Raw genomic sequence first — 20,014 nt, 5'->3', positions numbered from 1 at the left:
GCATGTGAGTTCAGGCTGGTCTGAAGTAACAGCATTTATTCAAGGGTGACATACATTACATTTGTATGCACCCCCCTCTTGTCTTTTGCAGTGTGGCATTGCAGAAGGCTGATGCCTTTTCAGCAGAGGCCTGCAAATAATTCTGTTAGTGAGTAGTCCTTCATCCTATTTTCTATTAGAATATTCCTTGCAGTGTCATAAGGAATGAAGCACTGAACCAAGACAGAAAATCCCAAATTTCAGTGCACCCTAAGATTTAGTTTACGAAGATGCTGTGTTCTGTGTCTATCTTTTCTAGCCATTGCAGAGAGAACAGTACAGAAAAATATCCCAAACAATGTGGCCAAAGGAAAGATGGGCTACCGGTATCAAAAATCCATGCTGTCATGGAATTATTGTCTATTCTCTTGGCGGAACAACATGCACACAATAGCTCAAAACCAGCATTGCACCTGCTGTGTGTTCTATTTGGGGTGTTCTTGAAAATGCATTGTTCCAAAATCACTGCTCTCATGAAATTTGAGTCCTGAATCTTTTAGGCAGTCAGGACCTAACAAGCACAGCCAAAGTACTGATTCTCCATGCCTTCCTGCAGGCTGCTTCTCATTTGCCTGCCTCAAAGGTGGACCGTGCCCATGGTTTGGCTCTGGTATGAGGTACTACCATCTAGTGCTCTCCTGATCTGAGGACACAGGGGCTTGTTTGGCACCTCAAGGCAGTCAGCCCAGCCCTCCCTTGCATTGGCAGAGCATCCCTGATTCCAGAGCTACATGAACGCAACACAGATGGAGTTCTCTGAGGACTCCATTGCAGTAAGTGCAGGACTATTACACTGAATATAAAGGTGTCTCTCTGGAAGTTTAAATAGAGATACTAAGGTCCTTTTTGCAATGTTAGTCCAGGTCTGATTCCTGACCTGGATTACTCAAGCATGGGAGTAAAGGTTAAATTTCTGCAAAAGCCAAAATTCTTTGAAACATTGCAAAGAAGTGACAGGAAACAATGTCTCATCAATAATACAGCAAAATGGCTCTGATCCAGAAAGGTGCAAAGAGCTCTCTATTTCTGTGTGAATAAATGGGGAACTGCTGATACTCAGCACTCCACAGATATTTTTGTCTGAGTGCACTCAGCTGTAGCTGACCCAGCTGTAGCCGCTGCTGCAAACAGGTATAAGAGGAAGCACAGAGACTTAGCACCTACTATCAGAATTTCCTGAGTTCATGTGGGGACCTTGGGTCAGTTCCTGCCAGAGCTCAAGGAAAGCCAAGCTGAGAGGATCTCAAGTCAGATTCCCCACATCCATGAGCACAGCCTGTAATCCCTGTGCTTCCGGTTACCTCCATCTGTGCCTCAAGGATCTTGGATGGAAACCAGCAGCTCTTACACTGAGGCTGTTTATGCACCCACTCATATCACCTAATATGTGAACACCCCAACTGTCCTACAGCAGGGCTGTCATAGTATCTATCCATATATTAACACCATATGTTACAGAATTGGTAGGAGAAAGGCTGGATCTGCCACTTCCGCAGTGCAGGCTGTTGCCCAGGGCAACGAGATACGAGGGGCTGCAAACCATTTAGCTCTTGCTTCCTCTGCATGATCGTGAGCTCTGTGATTTCCAGTTTCCCTTGGGCAATGAATTGTCTACAGCTGGCCCCGAATACAAGAGCAGTTATCTGTGATTCCAAGACATAAATACAAGGCAAACAATGCTGATGTACAGCATTGTAGGCTACCTGGCAACAGCTGCAGACAGGATCTGACTCTCCTCATTCAATACATGCCTTGAGCTCCAGAGATTTTATATATATCTATACTCCCACGGGAGAACCACTTCAGGAAACTGGCATGCGAAGAGGTGAAGAAAATCTAAAACCAGAGAGGGCATCTTTCAGTATTTCAAGAGAGCGATTGTTGCCTTTAAATTCCAAGACCTTTAAGATAGCAGCCATATTTTAATTATACATAGGTAGGGAATAAGCCCGCAGTTACTGGCATCTCCAGTTATTATTGCAATATCTCCAGTTTAGTTATGACTTTCTAAGGATGTGCACGTGCTGACAGACAGGTACCAGGGAAAGAAGTGCAAAAAACAGACACAGCTCGAGTAGCAATGATAAGTAGAAAAGAGATTATTTGAGCGTTAAAATATATATTTGAATATACTGTCTGTTAGCTATATATGTTACAAGCTTGACATTCCAAATGCGGTTTTTTCCTGGTGTGGAGCTCATATTCTAATAGAATTGCTGTGGCTAGAATTACTATCAGAAGAGTTTGCCTCTTTTTATCAATCAATAATTCTTCACCTAACAAAGCATGACTATAAATATTTCCTCCCTTAGAGTCTAAAGTTCACTGTTATCCATTACACTGTAGTTCCTAGATCTCTGAAGCCAAGGCTTACTTTTTGAAGAGATCAATATTGGTGTTTGCAGCATGAAAGCCAAAGCTGATGACATACATAGGAGCCATACTATTGATCTTGCAACATCCAGAGAAAAGGTTATTTCAAACTGAAATAGCCATGGCCTTAGCATGACCCTGAGCTGTAATCAGGTACAGAAATCAGAGAGCTCCCAGCAATTACATGCCAGTAGTTGGTGCAGGAAGGTTGCTGGGAAAATCTGATTAATCCTTATTATGGCGATCAGCTTATTTTGTGAAAACAAACTTCCCAATTTTTTTAAAGGAGAAATTCAAAGCTACTCTCACAATTTCATCTGTCTCAGATATTTGCACTGTTATCAGTTTCTAGTATCTTTTCCCATTCCACACCGAAGAAGCCAGGAGGGGCTTCACAGCTGACTGAAGTCACAGTTCAGTCTGAGATAAAATTTTAGGTCCTTTTTTTTTTTGATAGCTCATAAAAATCCATCTTTCTGGCTTTGTTTTCAGCTAGGAGAGAATGCAGTTTCAGCAGTGTGCAATTGTCATTTTGGATCATGTTGAATTACACTCTGACTATACAGTAGAGCCTTGTGCATATTTTATCTTGAATGGGAGCAGAGAGCCGGCAGCCAAGTGCCCTGGGAAGAGCAGAACTGGTGGGACAGAGCAAAGAGGAGCCTGTCAGTGATATTCTGTGCCCATTCTACCCCAGTACCTGCAACAGCAGCTCTGTATGGGCCACACTCTGCCTGTCCCACTGTCCCCTTCGGTGCTGGGGTGTCACATCTGTCCAAGTTTTTCCCAGTCCAGTCATAAGAAAGAGAAATGAAACACAAGCTGTCATCCCCTGCACCCTTCTCTTTCCAGCAGGGTAGCAGAGCAGGGCTGCTGCCTGAGGAAGGGGGGGGGGTGTGTGTTGGTCTCAGGAAGCAGCTGTGCAGGAGAGGGGGAGAAGGCAGCAGAAGGAGCAGAGGGCACATCAGCTCCGCTTGGCACTGCTGTTTCTACTGTCACTGTCCCTCAAGGAAAGGGTCAGACCTTTGCGGGATCACCTGAAAGGCAGGGTGTTACAGAGATGGGCAGAGGAGCCTCACTCCCTCAAACCCCTTCTCCAAGCGTTTTTAAGCCGGTACTGGTACCCAGGAGTTACTCTCTGTTGATGGAAAGATCCGGACGCTCCCACTGCTGCCTTTTTGCGGAAAAGCCGCTTGAGGGCGCGGGAGGGTGAACCATTCCCTGCCCGAGCTCCGCAGGCCCGGGGCATCTCCTCCTGAGGCCACAGCATGAGAGTGCAAAATACCAACATCACGAGTTCGGAGAAAGCCACGGGCTCCAGAGATAAATACCCTGTGAGGTGGGTGTTGAACCTTTGAAAATTGGGGTATAAAAGTACTCTATCTAAGCTTTTCATGCAAACTGGGATATACTCTAGAAGGACATCACTTCACTACATGTGTGTAATTATTGATCCTTTTAGTAATCATAGTTTAAGTTTTACATAAAATCTATTTTTCTATTTAGGAGTAAACACATCTGTTCATTTTAATATCTAGAAAATATAAGAAAGAGCCTAATCTTATACCAGCTTCTCTTTCAGAAAATGTGGGAATCTGTCGTGATTTTGATAATAAAAATTATTAACATTAATTAAACACTACAGAAGTTACTAAAAGTCTTAAACATCTGTCAGAAAATATAAAAGCTAGGAATATGCCTTGCAGAAAAATAAGGCTGGCATTAGTATGATTTTTCTCACCCCCAGAGCGCTGTCCCATAGTACCTGAGCAAAGGTGGTGAGAGACTCAAATGATATATCAGGTCTAAATTAATCCAGCAAGTCTAAACTGCAGGTCACGAACAGCAGAGAAAGCAGCTGGAAACAGCATCACCCCAGCATACAGGAAAGAGGGACTGAGGGCCCTCACAAATGCAGTAGCTGAAACATTGGATGGAGGGTGTGTTGGTGGGAGCCTCAGGTGAGAATGCTCTGGGAGTTCAGGCTAATTAATGTACTCAGGACCCTGACTACAATACTGCTGCCAAATGCAAAATACTTTCTCAGTACAGCCCATATGCTCTAAAATACCTGCCATGTCCACTACCGGTGCTGATATTTGGGATCAGTCACTGAACCTGATGTTAAGACTCCTTTTTAGTGTTTTGGTTTCATTTCATTCAATTAGGTCATTCTTAGTAGTTTCAGACTTGTTGCCCCAAAAGTATGTGTAGTAGTAATTAGCCTGGAACAGAACACTGCAAAACCTTAATGAGCAAAACACTGCTTTAAATTACATTGTTGAAAACACAGAGATACCTACAAATGACATAAAATAAAGTTGAGGGTCGCTCTGTGTACCGTGCTCAAGGCTGCAACCAAGAAAAGGATATTTCTTAGCATGTCTCCATATATTTTACAGCTTTACTGCAATAATTGCAGTTGATCTTAGGCAAACTATATGAATATCTTGGGATTCGGTTCCCAGCTGAAGATTTTTTTCCGTATGCTTCATTATTTGTATTGAGATTTTAAAGTTCACTGGTGGGTTCTTACAATGCTTCTGACACAATTATAAATATTGCTTTATTTTTTTTCACAGTTGATTGCTATTCTTGAAGCAAGTATATTTAAACAAGAGACAGGAAAATATTGTGTAGAATTATGTGAGTTTATGCTACAAAGGAGCAGCAAAGAAAAGGTTGAAGAGGGGCTGAAATTATTGTTAAGCCAATTCAAAGAACTCTCAAGCCAGAGGGAGATGTATGGATTTATTTAGCACATTTTGCCCCAATTTTTTGCTTTTGTGGGGCAAAACTTTCAGTGAAATTTTTCCTCCCCCAAGACTTCTTCAAATAGTTCTCAGATGCATACTCAAATACAACAAAACAAAAATATTATTCTTAAAACATATCCTTTTATTGGCAATTAAATAGGAAATTGTCTATTTCATAAGAGTAACAATCTCTCTGTGGTGCCAGAGTGCTCAGCTGAGATTCACTGGAGAAGTGAATGCAGCATTATTTAGTGCTACGTTCCATGAAGAGGACTTACGCCTATTGGGACTAAGGTCCATAAACGGATGTGGGATTTAGATACATTTTATTGAGTTAATCTGTTCTGGTCAGCAGAAAGCACTTGCAATGAGGCTTCCTGACAGACTAAAGAGCAATTTCTTATCAGAACACTGCACCACTCAGCTTTAGGCAATTTAAGTCCACGGTGCTGTTCAAGTCAAAGCACTGTCCTTATTTCATGTGGGCTGGAGGTCTAACTTTGTGCAGACAGTGCTCAGCACATCCCAGCTCATGGATGCTTCATGTCCTGACAGCAGGACACTTGAGGTTGACAGGGGAGGGCATTGTGCATTAGTGCAGCGTTACAGAGAAACCCTTGTGCTGCCTTTCATAGGAAAAGTTGTTTCAGGTCCAGCTTTATACTGTTTCTGCACCTGAAGCTGGCTTACAGATTTTTTTTTACTGTGTGGACCTACTTGCCTTTTAGTAGATATCCCTGAATAATTTTAGGCTTGCTATGATGGGAAATGAGGCTTTGATGCTAATACTTTTTCTATCCCAGCTGGCCATTTTCCATATAATTTTAGCAGCTCTTACCTCGTTTTGACAAAGGATTGCAACTCTCGTTTCCTGTAAATTTACCCTATTTACATATTCAAGATGGGGTAGGGTGACAAAACCCAATAGTTGTGATGGCTGGGGAGGAGAGGGGGAGGGCTGGGGGTGTGGTTGTGTGTGTCGAGATAATGTCTTGCCTTGCTGTGCCTGGTGCATGATGCAGCACTCCGGGTGGGGAGAGGTCAATGAGGTGCTCACACGATGCTCAGTGATGCACATGCTGGCAGGTTATCCATCCCTTCATTTTTCTGCTATGCATCAGGCTTTGGTGTAACTTGGGAAATCACTCCATAGATTGTGTCTTTGTAGAATCTATTACAACTGATAACTTAGGGTGGATAAACTGGGAACAGCACAGGGGTTAAGGCTGTGGGTGGAAGTGAAGAAGGAACAGCTCTGCAGCATCAGGCACTGAGCAGGACAGATTCCTACCACCTGGCTGTAGGCATGTCCAAGCATCCAGCTGCTCTGTGTGGTTGCACTTGTGTGTGCACACAGAAGAGAGTGTTGCAGCCTCTCGTTTGCAGGTGCCCAGAATGGAGAAACTACCATGTGGGCAGGTCCTTCAGGACAGACCTCTGGTTTCTGACAGCAGCCCTGTCCTGGGGAAAAAAAGATAAGGTATACTTTACAGTAGCCAGACTAGAGGCAGTAACTCCTCTTTGATGATTTTATCCTCAATTCCATAGATGAATGCAAGCCTTACCCTAGAGGATGTTAAAGGAGTATGTTTGAAGTGTATCTGCCAGCTGAGAGCCCAATCAGTCAAAAAGGCATATAAGAAAGTCTCAGAGGAGCTCCTTTTTCCTTGAGGACTGCACAGAGTGACTGAGTGAACCTCAGTGCACAGATATAGAAACAGGGAAAATCAATAGTCTCTGAAGCCCAGTCTCCTGCTTCTCATGGTAACTGATGTTGAGTGCTTGAGAGATGGCAATAGAACATTGAAAATGCCTTTACTGTACTTTGTAATGTGAGAAGCTCTTTCTTCCTGTTCAGCTAACATTTGGCATGTGTCCAAAAGCCTTGAGTATCAACAGCCCTTGTGATGCTCACAGATCCTATTTTTATCCCTGTGTCTTTCTGGTTCTCCTTTATCTGCTTCAAGTTATGAATTGCAACAACAACAAAAAAATGATGCTTCCGTCAGGGAATGTGCACAGATGCTCCTCGGGGAAAGAAGCTGCCCTGGTGGTCTTGGCTGCATGGATCCAGCAGCTGTTCTGCTCTGTGAGTGCTCCAGTGGTTGGTTGCCAGGGGGAAAAGGTGAAGGGGAGAGAAGGAGTAATAGTGCAGTGATTCCAGTGCAGTGCCCTGGATGATGGCATGGGCCAGGATTGCCATGGCTCTGGAGGTGACTTGGTGTGTGCAGTGGCAGAGGACAGAGAAGAGAAAAACATGTTCCCTGCTTAATCCAGACTGTCTTTTCTAGCACTCAAGGTGCTGCTGGAGGGCCATGGCACAAGGACTGTGCCTGGGCATCCACCTCTCAGATGCATTGGTGGTATGGTCATCATGGTGTTTAGGAGTGTAGGATGATGGGGGCTGACGTGCCCAGTTTTATGGGCCACAGCCACTGGTTATCCGGTGTCTCTGTCATCTGTTCCTTTTGCATTTACTTGTCTTTCAGTTTATTCCCCTGACTTTAAACCAGGAGCTATGTTTTGGGTATGTATTTCTCAGAAAGTTTCTTGGTCTCACTTAGGTCCTTAAACATTTTCATGGTCGGGATTGGAAGAACTTTTCATCCAAGCCTAAACCCTGGATCTAGCTGAGTTTTACCCCAGTGCCAGTTACAGATTGGTAACTCTGAGAATCTGTTTATCTTGACAAGCAGATTCCTAGCAGGACAGAAATGCCTTCTGTTGGTGATCTGCACTTAGCTGCAGAGGTCAAGAGCCAGGTGCCGCAGCACTTCGTGCCACTGCTTGGCCAATGAAGGTTCCGCTCATCTCCTGACCTCCTGGAAAGCTTCTTTAATCCAGCACTAATGGCACTGGCCTGTTTTGGTTGGTTGGTTTTTTTATTTTTTATAATGATGGTAACAGTCCTTGACTAACCCTGGGTGTCTACACAGCTTTGAAGATGGCAAGAGAAGTTCCTTGGCTGAGGTTGTCCTCTGATCTTCACTCTATTCACTCCACTTTACTCCCTGCTTGCGTGGGAGTAAATGTGCGTCAACAGTGGCAGAGTTGTTGTTTCCTCTGCTGAAGGTGACCAAAAATGTTTTGCTCGTCCGTTAAGAAGTCACTTTAAGCAGATCAGTGTAATGAGATTGTGAAGCCATATGGCACTGGAATTAGTGCCTTCTAGTGCAGGAACTGTATGTTGTAATTGCAACAGTGCTGTATGCTAAAAGTGATTTCAAGAACAGTGATGTTTTTTCCTCTGCTTGTTACTTTAACTCCTTGGGGCTTAAAACAATGTCTGGGATGTAGCCCATTATTAAAAAAGGAGGGAGATGCAGTCCTGGTATGCTTTTTATTAGAAAATAAATGGAAGTTAATAGAAAAGATCAGTTTCCATTTCCTAGCTGAATACTGGAATAGATGTTACCTGTAGCAGCACCAAGTGTGCTCTGAAAATAAACTTTTGTGTCAAACTGCTGAAATGCCTCAGATTCATGTTCTGGATGATGGGGAAGGCAGAAAGAAGGTCACATATATGCAAAAGGAAAATGTGCTTCAGCATAGCTATCAAAGATCAGTTCAAACATCAGATAAAACATCACATATGAAATAGGAAAATGTGAAACTGGGGTTTCGGGAATGAAATACAGATTATTTTCTTAGCTTCAATATGTATCAATCCTAATATTGGTATTGGATTTAGATCACTTATTTCTCAGGCTTGTGGAATGTTATATACATCGGTGGGGGGATCTACTGGTCTTCATGAATAAATATCTCTTGCTGTTGGGTTTTTATGTTTTGTTGTTGTTTTTAAATCACTGGTGGATAGGAGAGGCAATTTTTTGAGTCTTTTCTACACTAAACTTTCTTAATAATTCTTACAAGGCTCTGATGGAAAAGTGATGCCTGTTTGCCTGCAATTGTTTAAATGACTGTGTGGGTTATGCTGCAAACAGGGAGCATTTTACAGTGTTTTCTAGCTGCCTCATTTACCCATGCAGCAGAAAAACAGAGTTCTCTTCCTACTTCCTCTGGCACATAAATACTGTTCCCAAACTCAAATCTTGACTGTTCACAAGAAATTACATCCCTTGGGCTCAGCATCATTGAGATCTAACGTGTTTGTTGCATGTTTCGTGCTTGACAGTGATACCAACCATCAGAGCACTGCTTTTTGAAGCAGAAGCATATTGTTTCATGAGAAGAGATATTGGGCTTAAACTGATTTAACTGAGTTGACTTCAAATTTGTGGCCATCCTCTGGCCACACAGTCACGGCAGCAAGCACTTTCCAGCAAGTGTCAATTCCAAGGTAAACTGGTATTTCTGATGAAAGTTGGAACAGTGAGGCTTCGCAGGCTGTTTTGGTTAATGGCATCTGAGGATATCTGGGTCGTGGGGTGGGGGATTTTTTATTTTGTTTTGGTTTTTTAAATTTCTGATGACAATTTCATACATTTATTTACTTGCTTATTCATTGACAGACCAAGCCAGATGATGTTGCTAGGCAATGCTGGCAATTCATGAGCAGAAAATGTCCTCTTCCTTAGCTTTTCGTAACATTTTGCTATGGTTGTCTGCAGCAGCAGCAGCAAAGTAGCACCCTTCCATTCTGTTATTATGGAGAAGACCCAGGGAAGCATATTTATCATTTTCTATACCTGCCCCCCTCCCCCACTACTGCATGCAAAGAGCAGTGACTTGCTGTCAGTCAGACTGATACTTTTCAGCTAACGGAGGAAAATTGCTTAAAATCAATCGTCCACTCTGAGTGTGTTTGGTAACATGTTACATAAAAGCATTCCTGCAAGCCAGCCCTTGCAGCGGGTCCTGTGCAAATACATCCAGAGCAGTACACAAGAGGTGATCTGTGGTAGGAAATAGGGCAGGTCTCAGCGCTCTCATGTCGGAGGTTTTCCATACGTGTCAGGAGAAGCCAACCCATCTGCCTGTGATATGGGAATGAAATGACACTTACAGGAGAATAAACAGATCCTTTTGTCCATCCATCCCAGTCCTTTCAGCACAGCACTCAATCCCTGAGGTAACTCTTAATGTGCCTTGTTTCTGAATGTGGAGCAGCCGTAGTCAGCTTATTTTTTGGTCTGGAGCTGGGTGATGGCAGTGGTACCCCAGGCATCAGAGTTTTGTATTGAGCATTGTAATGGATCAGGATTTCCTAGGGAAAGACTGAGAGATGATTTTAGATAGTTTTCCTGTTGCATGCTGTGGCTACCTGTGCTTCCAAAGCTCACACCTAGGGCAGATTTCTTATCCCACTTGGAATGGAGCACCTCACAGATCCTCCTGTTGCTAAGCCATGTAGATACTGGTGGGAACAGAGTACACAAGAGCAGCAGACAGAAGTGTATTGCCACAAATGCTGGATTCTCCCTCGCTGTATATCTATATGTGTGCAAGATTGAAGTGCGATTAATCTGTGTATGTCAGACATGAATATATTGTCAGCAAAGTTTATTTTCCAAGGTACATTGTGTTTACCTGTGTATGGAAGGACACCTTGAGCCCCTGTAATGAAAGAAAAGATGATGGAAGAAAGATTTAAAGATAAAAGAGTGGGGTTGTTTTTCTAGTTTTCTTATGATGGCAGTTTTCTACAAATTAATTCTGCCTTCTGTGCCACTGCTCTCCTTATCTCTAAAATATTGCTGTCCCCTGGGGATTTCTCCATGGAAGCTCTAATAAATATTTTACAAATGCTAATGAATCAGGTCATCCAACTGCTCAGTACCTCATTGTCCTCTCTTTGCAGGCAGTGTTTAGGCAAAGAGCAGCTTCATGCCATGTAGCAAATTTGGGGGGACAGGGTAGCACAAGTCTTTTACCATAAGAGGGGCAATGTCCTTCATAGCTTTCTTTGGTCAAAGAGGGAGGTCCAGAGGCTCAGTTCTCAAGTCTGGTAGCTGTTTTACTATATGGTCAGTTTGTGTATGCTGGGTTAGGAAGCTTAAACAGCTCCTACTGTGTGACTGAGGAGCAGCAGAGCTGGCAGGGGAGAAGCTGCAAGTTTGTGAAATGGGATAGAAGCAGGAATGAGTTGACTTCTGTGTGCTTCAGCTTACAGGCATTCAGTGCAGTCCAGATGGTTATTCACCATTTTAGTAATGGCACCATGTGAGGCTTTTCTCTCCTGAACGTCTTTGTTCCCTCTGGTTTATTCTCTGATTTGGATTAATTACCCTTCTCTTTTCCCACTCTGTGCCTGAGGATCAGCTGTGATCTGAGTAGGCCAACACTGGATGTTGTTCTGGCGCTGTGTGAAGTGCCAACAGGTGTTAGTGATTGAGGCAGAGGAAGGCAAAGGTTCTCAGGCTGTGTGTAAGGTCCTTGCAGGAAGCTCGTTCTGTGCTCAGGTCCCTGCAGATGAGCTCTGGGTGGCAGCTCAGCCCTGATTCATTGGGTTCTCACTGTATTCTTTGCACTGTCACCAATGCTGGCCTTGTGCCTGTTATGCATCTCCTGTGCAGTCCCCTCCAGATCCCAGGGAAGGCTCCTTTTTATTCTACTGCATCAGGATTGCGTGCACTCTGTACTCAGTTCCCCAAGTACTAGTTTCTTCACAAAGCTCTCTAACCAGTGATTTGTATTATAGTAGTTGTTAAAAAGGAAAAAAAATCATCGAAAATACCCAGCGCCTTCAAAGAGATTTAATGGATGTTTCAGATCTCTCATTTTGGTGTCAGATTGACTGATCCAACTTCTTTTTTAAACAAAATTGGTTGGGGGGTTGCACAGCTAGCAGAGCATGTCTGCCAGCAATATTTCCCTTGTCCTCCATTTGCTACTCTGTTCATTTAGATTATCAGATCTTATGAGCAGGGACCGTGCACAGCAGCAGAGGGCTTTTCTGTACAGTTACAGCCTCCCAGTGCCACTGCCAGACATATGAGTAATTGGTTGAGCAGCTCTGCAGAGGAGTCTCCTTGCATTGTCCAAGCTGAAATGCAGAAGTAAAAAAATCCATTCTGAGAGATGAAGAATCATAAAATCATAAGCCTGAAAGGGACCAAAAATCATGAAGAAAACCCTTTTCTCGAGGAAAAATTATTTGTGAACCTGTCTGGGCTGCTCCTTAGGAGTCATTCTGTGATCTTGCAATGTGCTTCTGGGATCTTCTCTCGTCATTGTTGCTTGTAAGGCAGCTTTAAATTAATGATAAGGAAACCATTCAGGGCATGGGCTGTGCTGAGGTTCACAGCTTTCATTCTCAATGAGAGATTAAAGTAAACTGATATTGAAAGCAAGGAGGGAGAAACAAACACAGTCACTAAGCCTATAAAGTCTTAGCCAATTGCGATGGCGAACATCCTGCTGGCGAGGGTGACCTTGAATGAACTAAGTGGGATAAAGTCACCAGCCTGGACTGACGGCTGAAGAATCAGGCTGGATTCCAGCAAACAGAGAGCAGATTCCTGAGAAGAGTCTTCTGAGCTGTGGCAATGGCTTCTCGGTGTCGGAAATGTGGACAACAGGTACCCAGGAATCTGCCTTTCACTGCTGTCCGGATAACAGAGGGAGAAATGAAATCTTACCATGATTTTATAGGAGGATGCATTAGGCTGGAGCGCATGGCAAAGAAAGGTATGTACAGCATCTTTAAACAAAATAGCATCTTCTCTTAGTGGGAGCTGCATTGCATTCCCAGGCAATTTGCAAAAAAGAGATTATATTTCTAATGCTTTCTCTGAGGAGTCAGCGATAGATAAAGGCAACTGGCTGGATTTGGGTATTAACTCAGGTGTGGCTGCAGCATTTTACTTGGCTGTCTATTTCTGGGATATTTGCAGTGATTTGACCTAAAGGAGGTTAAAATGAATGTTAGGCTCATTCTGAATATTTATTTCACTCAGATGTCAGACACTGACTTTTCTGTATATGTCAGGAGCAGGTATTTGCTGTGTAAGGAAAATACTTTTTTTGAAATGAATGTAAGAAGCTGGGGCAGTGGGTTTCATGACTCAGTTGAACCTGTCACCCTGTTCTCCTAAATTACTACGTAGAAGGTCATTATCTTTCTCTCTGTGAAGATTCTAGTTTCACTGTACTCAGAAAGTTGGACTGTGGAGCTTTTTGTGCTCTGTGTGAGTCAGCCTGGGTACAGGGCAGTATTCTGCTCTCAGTGGGTTGCTAGTATAAGATGCTGGTGTTCTGGCAATTTGTGCTAACTGCATGTTAACTCTGGAGTGATAATAGTTGAAATCCAGGCTGTTGACTGCTTAGTCACTTATCAAGATTGCTGAATCATAGAACACTTTTTCTTTATGTGACATTTGAAAGAAAGATTAACCAAACAACTCCCTTTCATTTGCTGTGTTAACTTGAATAAATACTTAGTAAACCTCAAATCTATTATAACATGTTCACTAATATGTGTTGAAAAGATCCCCAAAAGCATGCAATATGATTGTATTTTCAAGCTGAATTGTTTATTATGATTTAATTAGCTCTTCAGCAAAGAGAGTTGCATTCAATGTGGTAAATGGAGAATATTCTGTAGAAAAAGAGGTGGACCAGAAGCAGGACATCGGCCGGCAGCTACTGCCTACAAACTGGGGTTTGCAGATGCTTTCTTTAATAGGGCTCTAACACACAATGTCAGGGTTTGAAAACTGCAAAGCCAGTCCATTGTACCCCCGCTTCTGTGGGTGATCCATCCGTGCTGATCTTTGGGCTCAGTGCCTACCTATGCGTTGCTGTGTTTGGCTGACCTCTCAGTCACACTGATGTTTCCAGTTGCACTCTCTGTACTGTGGCATTCTGAGTTCAGCACAGTATGGCAGAAATGTCTGGTATCCCAATAAAAGACAGCAGAATTCATTGAAGTTCCTTCCTGGATGTTTGATCAGGTGTTTCCAGGTTTCTTATGGCTCTGGGGCCCCATGGGCGTGTTGGAGGCAGAGCTCAGGCATCTACTGTTCTTTTTCTTCCTGTAGGTAGAGAGGAGAAGAGATTGGTAATAGCTTTGCTATGGTTACTGTTCCCAGGGAAACATCTTCTCTGCCTCTCATGTTGAGAGGCTGGCTACCTGGCACAGTATTATGGGAGGAAATCCCTTGGAAAATAATTTTCTGCTGGAGAACAGATAGTGTGTCAAATCAGCTTGAGCCTGTTGCCATTTAGTGAGGCAGAAAACATCGTTGCTGCTTTGGTTCTAAATTCTGCCAGTGAAGTTGCTGGAGGGGTGAAAGTTTGGTTATTGCCCGGGACAAGGTGCCTCCTGCTGCAAGTGTTAGAGCTGAGTGAGCTGTGAGAACATACCGGGGCAACTCTGCGTGTGGTGACAACGTGAGAAGGGGGCTAAGGAGCTGGCAAGGTGGCACAGGAATTCATAACAACACTGCCTGGGTTCCTTCCTCCTGCTCTGAACTGACTCTGAGCCCGTGCTCATCTTTGGTCCTGTTTTGGCCTATGTTTTCTTATCTGTAAAGTAGGAATAGAATTACCTGCCTCCATAAAAAGTGGATCCTGATGATGTAGTTATGACTATCCTTTGATGATTAGATCAGTTTTCCTTTGTAGTCTGTAGTGCATAAACACAGAGGAAGAAAGATGATCTGTCCCAGAGAACTTGGATTCTGCCTGCCCCTTCTTGCTAGTCCTACTAGCAAAGACTCATTGACAAATTCTAGGGATGTGTGCCTTTTTCCCTGTGGCATGTTCGACTTACCATCACCTAGGAGTACCCTTTCTGCAATGTAAAGATCCAGCTGGAGTGTTGCTGAGGTCTAATTGGCTGGTACTTAGTGCTTCAGGCACTCCAAAATATGAAGCATTTTTCACATACATGTCTGTTGAACCCTGTGAATATTCTGTGGCAATTTTCTCTCTTATTAAATATTTTATTGAGAAGAGATGGAAGGCATGCAGGTAACTACAGCAGAAATAGAGGCCATGTGGCTGCAGTGGCCTGCAGGTAACCTGCCTTTCAGCAGCAGTACCCCACAGCAAGCAGAGCTGTGCCAAGTTATTCCAGTCCCTGGATCACACAAGTTTCAAGGCTTCCTTTGAATCAACGTGATTTGTTCTGGTGAGTGGTTAGAAGTGTGGTTATAGTCTCCTGTTCAGGTACAGAGATGAAAACAGTGAATGCTTACAAAAAGAAAGTGCTGCTGTGAGGGGCCAGCTGAAGGGCATTTTTCCTATGGCCATGTGATGCCTGCTCAGAGCTCCACAGCCCCAGCTCCCTGCAACAGGCTACATGAGCTGCCTATGGGTGCTGAAGGCCCCTCTGGGGTCTGGTGTGCAAATGGTGCTATTTTGAGTACCAGTACGTGACCTTGAGACTCTCTGGGATCTGCAGCTCCAAGGTGCTAGTTATAGCACAGCTATGAGAACCAAAGGGAAGGAGCCCTGAGAGAGCCAGGCAAGAAATGTGACAGGGACTCCAGTCCAGGGCTGATCCTCGTTGGAGTGCTTTCAGTTCTTCACTAAAGAGATACTGAAGGTGAAAGCAAAGCATAGCCTCTTGTCATGAAATACATCATTCTTGGACTGTGGCTCATGTACCCTCTCAGCACTGACATGACTACTCATGTCACCCAGCTGCTGATGAACATCTTTAATGCTTCAGGACACCTCCTGCCAAACTGGCCCTCTCTGTCCCCAGATGGTCCCAATTAGCCTGCCTTGTTGTGGTGCTCCAGTCTGCCAATGGGACCACATACCTATGGGGGCTTTACATGGATGAATGATTCTTTGCTGGTTACACTATGTCTCTGCATGCTGTGGAGCTTGAGGCTTCATGTGGATTATATATTTTTAAGGGAATAAATGTGTGGTTTTCATCTGTGCTCAAGGCTGGTGGCTGCATAAATCTTGGTAATGAATCTGCAGACATTAAGGAGTATGCAGTTCGTTACTGAGGCTATTCAGGATTTTGCTGCTGTTGCAAAACCAGGCAAGAGCCTCCTTGCCAGTGGGGTGGGGACCTGTCTGTTGTGCTAACAGAGGGTTTCTGATTTTGTCCTCTGTAGAGCAGAGGAATGCTGCAGTTCTGTCTGTCCAGCCATCATGAGAACCTTTCCTCAGTCCTACTGCTGTGTCTCTCTTACTGCTGGAGTTGAAAAGCAGTTCTTCATGTCTATCTGCTCGAGGAGGGAAAGGGTCTGAAGTACTGGAGCAGTTAAGGAGTTACAGTGCTATCTCTGGAAGGAAGTCCCATCTGTATTGAGTCCGGGCTGACATTTCTTGGACTTTTTGGAGCTTCTCCTTCTTTAGTAGTAAAATATTAATGAGAACTGCTTTCCTTTCTCACAAGGCTGACCTTTCCACAGAGGTACTGGTTACTGGAGAAAGTGACTATTTCATGTGAAGACTGAAACCTACAGTATAAGTGAAAGGGATTTCTAAACCCCCTGAGACTCAGTCACAGTGCCTCCTTGTGCACTGTTCAAAATTGTTCATGTTGTATTTGCATTCAGTATCTCTTCTCCTCTTTAATATAAAATGCTATCTAGGGAACCTGGGGTAATTTTTTTTCCAGCTGGCTCTTACTGCAAAGAAAACAACTAAATTAAAATATTCTGTTTTCCACAGAGGTTTTTCTAAGAGGAGATCTTTATCTTGGATGCTTGTGTCTCTTTTCACCTGTTCCCATTGATAATGCAGCATGCTTTGCTGCAGTTGAGCAATGCTAAACCCTGTTTACCTAATCAGAAAAGTCCAGAGAATTGTGAGGAAAATAGGGAAGGCAGAACTTGATTTCCATTTAAAAAGAATTTTGAGAGATAAGTAGTACTGAGAAGATCAAGAGAACAAATCCTCAGAGGGCAAGTTATAGCAGAGGCCTTCTGGGTATTTATGTTTTTCCCTTCCTCCCAGGATACTAGAACAAGAAACAATTCAGTGAAATGGAAAAGCATTAAACATGGATAGACAGATTGCTGTAATTGGCAATGTTTTGTTAACTTGTGGGACTTATTACCACAATATAATAGCACAGTTTGCTTTTTTTATATGCCTAAATTGTAGTGTAAACTGTCTGGGGAGACGATTTCAGGGGCAAATGGTGCTGAATATACTGGGAGCTTGGAGAGCATCTCTGCACAGCTCTCACCCTAGTTATGCCCACAGAGCTTATTATCTAATTTCAACCAGTTCTGATGTTTCAAACCCCACTTAAAAACCCAATTCTGCTGTATTGATCTTTTATACAAATTGTGCTGCTGCTTTATTACCTGAATCTTGCTGTGGGTTAGCCTGCCCAGTGAGGTTTCTAAGCCACAGACTTTCCTTCTTCACCATCTGTACATTATCTAGTAGAATTACTCATGCTCAAGTATAAAAGAATGATAAATAAAGCTTGGTTGTAGCAGCCCACATATTTATGACTATTTGGACCATGCCAAGTGTCTTATTGCACAAATTTCTGATCCTATTAGTTAATTCCATTTTTTGAGGTTTTTACAACAGACAAGAATTATTGACCAAAGTTGTTTTTTCTTCACCCTTTTCTAAGCCAGAATATCTCAGCATCTTTGTTCTGCACAGAGTCAGTGCTTTATTCATATTCAGAATCTGTTCCTGAAGTCATTAAACTTGGGATTGGTGAGTTCAGGCTACTTGTCTAAACTCTTGAGTCACTGCCTTGAGACAGTGTGCTGCTGGGGGGGGTCTTGGAGGAGCAGGGGTCTGCATGCCTGAAGATCTGATTTTGAAATTGTGATACTGTTAAATAGTAAGGTCATCATCTGCTAGCATTGGGAAAAGCTGAGGTGAGATGGGAAGAGGTGAAGGAAAGGGATACTCTGTTCCATTTTCCCTTGACTTTACCACTAGACTCAAAAAGTGAGATGTGCCAGAGAACAGATGAAACTGGGGGCAACTATTACATTTTTAAGTCAAAACCACAATAAAACCCAGTAGGCTGTAAATGAAAGTGGGAGCTTTGAAGCACAAGCCAATTTCTTTGTGTTAGGCCAGCTCTAGTGGAAACAGTGGATTTGCAGTTGCCTGGAGTCTTTAACATAAGATTAAAGAGCTTTCCAAAATGCTAGTTTAATCCAATTTCTGTGAACATCTTGTGTGTTCAACAAGTCAAACACAATGAACCTAGTGGACCTCCCTGGTCCTGCAGTGAAAGAATCTAGGAAGATGATCTCTGAGTTAGAGGCACTTGGGGATGAGCTGTTCCTTGTCAAGCTTTTGTAGACCCACACCCGCAGATGTGACTCCATGAACGTGTGGGGTCAGATGCTCGTGTGGTGCAAGTTATTTCAATCAAACTGAGGTGTACTGTAGCAACTGAGGATCAGGTCCTTAGATATTATTTTTTAAGTAAACTTAAATGTGTAGTGCAGATGCTTCCCAGTAACAAAAACTGAAACATCACTATTACTCTATTCTGTGTGCTGAGTGCTGGTGGGACAGTATTTGGATAGTACAAAATACTGTTCTACTGAGAGAGGCACAACTAAGCCTTTTCAGCTTAACAAAGACATTTTACAGATGCTGACTAAAATTGCCTTTACTAATTACCCAAATAAAAAATGTCTGACGTGTGTAAATCTATTTTATGAAACTGGAAGTGCTGCCCGATGAGCTTTCCTTTGAGCATGTAGCGGACCAAGCAGAATTTCTTGGTGCCTCTTCTGTCGTGACTTCATTCATCTCCTTATCTCTGGAATCCAGCATGAGGTCAGTAATTCACATTCACTTGCAGAGTAACATCTAACTTCACAGCTGGATCTGCTACTTTTGCAGCGTCTCTATACACGGGGTTGAAGTGATTTTTGGACTGTAATCATCTGGCACACTTAGCAGCCACTTAGATAGATGTGACACTTGTCCATAACGCTTTGGAGCTTCTCTTACCTGTGCTCCTCGGGAGGCCGAGTCCCGGCAGGAAGGTGGCAGATGGTGCCCGGGAGAGGGCAGTGGCTACCCCAGAGCTGGCTGGGCTGAATACGAGCTCTTCGGTTGTTTCGGGCTTCCCCCGGAGCTGAGCTGGGCTCGGTGCATAACTGCGCTGTTGTGTGTCCGCTGTGCGCAAGAGCTGGAGGGGAATCTCTCACCTGAGAGCAAAACGTATCTGGAATGGGAGACATGTTTTGTAAATTCTTTACACGTGGACACTTATACTGGTAAAGGCAGCAGAGGGTAACATTATACACTCACTACAGCGGTAAAGTCACTCGTTCAGCATGCAGTGTGGGAGAGGCTGGGGAAAGGAAGTGCAGTGTAAAAATCATGCTATGCATCTTGCCACTTTCCTAATCTACCTTTATCTGCCAAGTAGTGTCTGTCTGTAACACTACTCATACATATCTCATACCAGCACAGTGATTCTGTGCTTCGATTTGGCATTTATCCGTAACTACACAGAAAATTGTGTTAGTTTTCTTATGCTGTACTATAAACATTGTGAGAATTTGTGCTGGCTGGCTGATTGGGTAAGGATGGGAAACACTGGGTGTGTTGTCCTTAAGACAGATCCACTCCAGTAGTCTGTCTGAACAACTTTGGTTTGCTGCTCATTTTACGGGTGGGATATTGAGGTTGGCTGGTGACCTGGATTCCTCTCCCCATTCCTCAGTTTCCCTATCTATAAAATGAATGACACTTGTCTTTTTTTGAGACTGACTGATGGCAGGACTTAGAGAAGAAACAAGGTGTTACCACTATATCACACATCCTAGGGGACAGCTGCTGTGCTGTACCCTGGGTGAAGAGTGACTTGTATCCAAAGTTACTGAGCTGCTGGGGGCTGTGGTAGTAAAAGAACAATTTTATCAATGAATCTAATGTTAAAGTGGTGACCCAGTATTGCTTCAGACAGCTGTAGATGCAACACTACCATTGGCACACAACGTGAAAGCACATGTACTCCCTTCATG

General features: G+C 43.5%; 1 protein-coding gene across 14 annotated transcripts in view; it reads left to right on the top strand.

Annotated features, from left to right (window-relative positions):
* MCF2L2 (MCF.2 cell line derived transforming sequence-like 2) overlaps window positions 1-20,014 on the top strand; it is a 169,057-nt gene that overhangs the window by 15,488 nt on the left and 133,555 nt on the right. For 9 of the 14 annotated variants that reach the window (XM_032698493.1, XM_032698492.1, XM_032698504.1 and 6 more), the window contains exon 1: window positions 12,085-12,761. The exons of 2 other annotated variants lie outside the window; for them this stretch is intronic. In XM_032698493.1, coding sequence (XP_032554384.1) covers window positions 12,620-12,761 — 142 coding nt within the window. In that variant the 5' untranslated portion in view covers window positions 12,085-12,619. Of the gene's footprint in view, window positions 1-12,083; window positions 12,762-20,014 lie in introns of those variants that run through there. 3 more of the 14 variants (XM_032698505.1, XM_032698502.1, XM_032698507.1) reach the window with 2 other exon arrangements.

The sequence above is a fragment of the Chiroxiphia lanceolata genome, chromosome 10 (genome assembly GCF_009829145.1).
Source record: "Chiroxiphia lanceolata isolate bChiLan1 chromosome 10, bChiLan1.pri, whole genome shotgun sequence".
NCBI lineage: Eukaryota > Metazoa > Chordata > Aves > Passeriformes > Pipridae > Chiroxiphia > Chiroxiphia lanceolata.
Note: the sequence above shows the minus strand (reverse complement) of the source record. Positions and strands in the feature narration are given on the sequence as shown.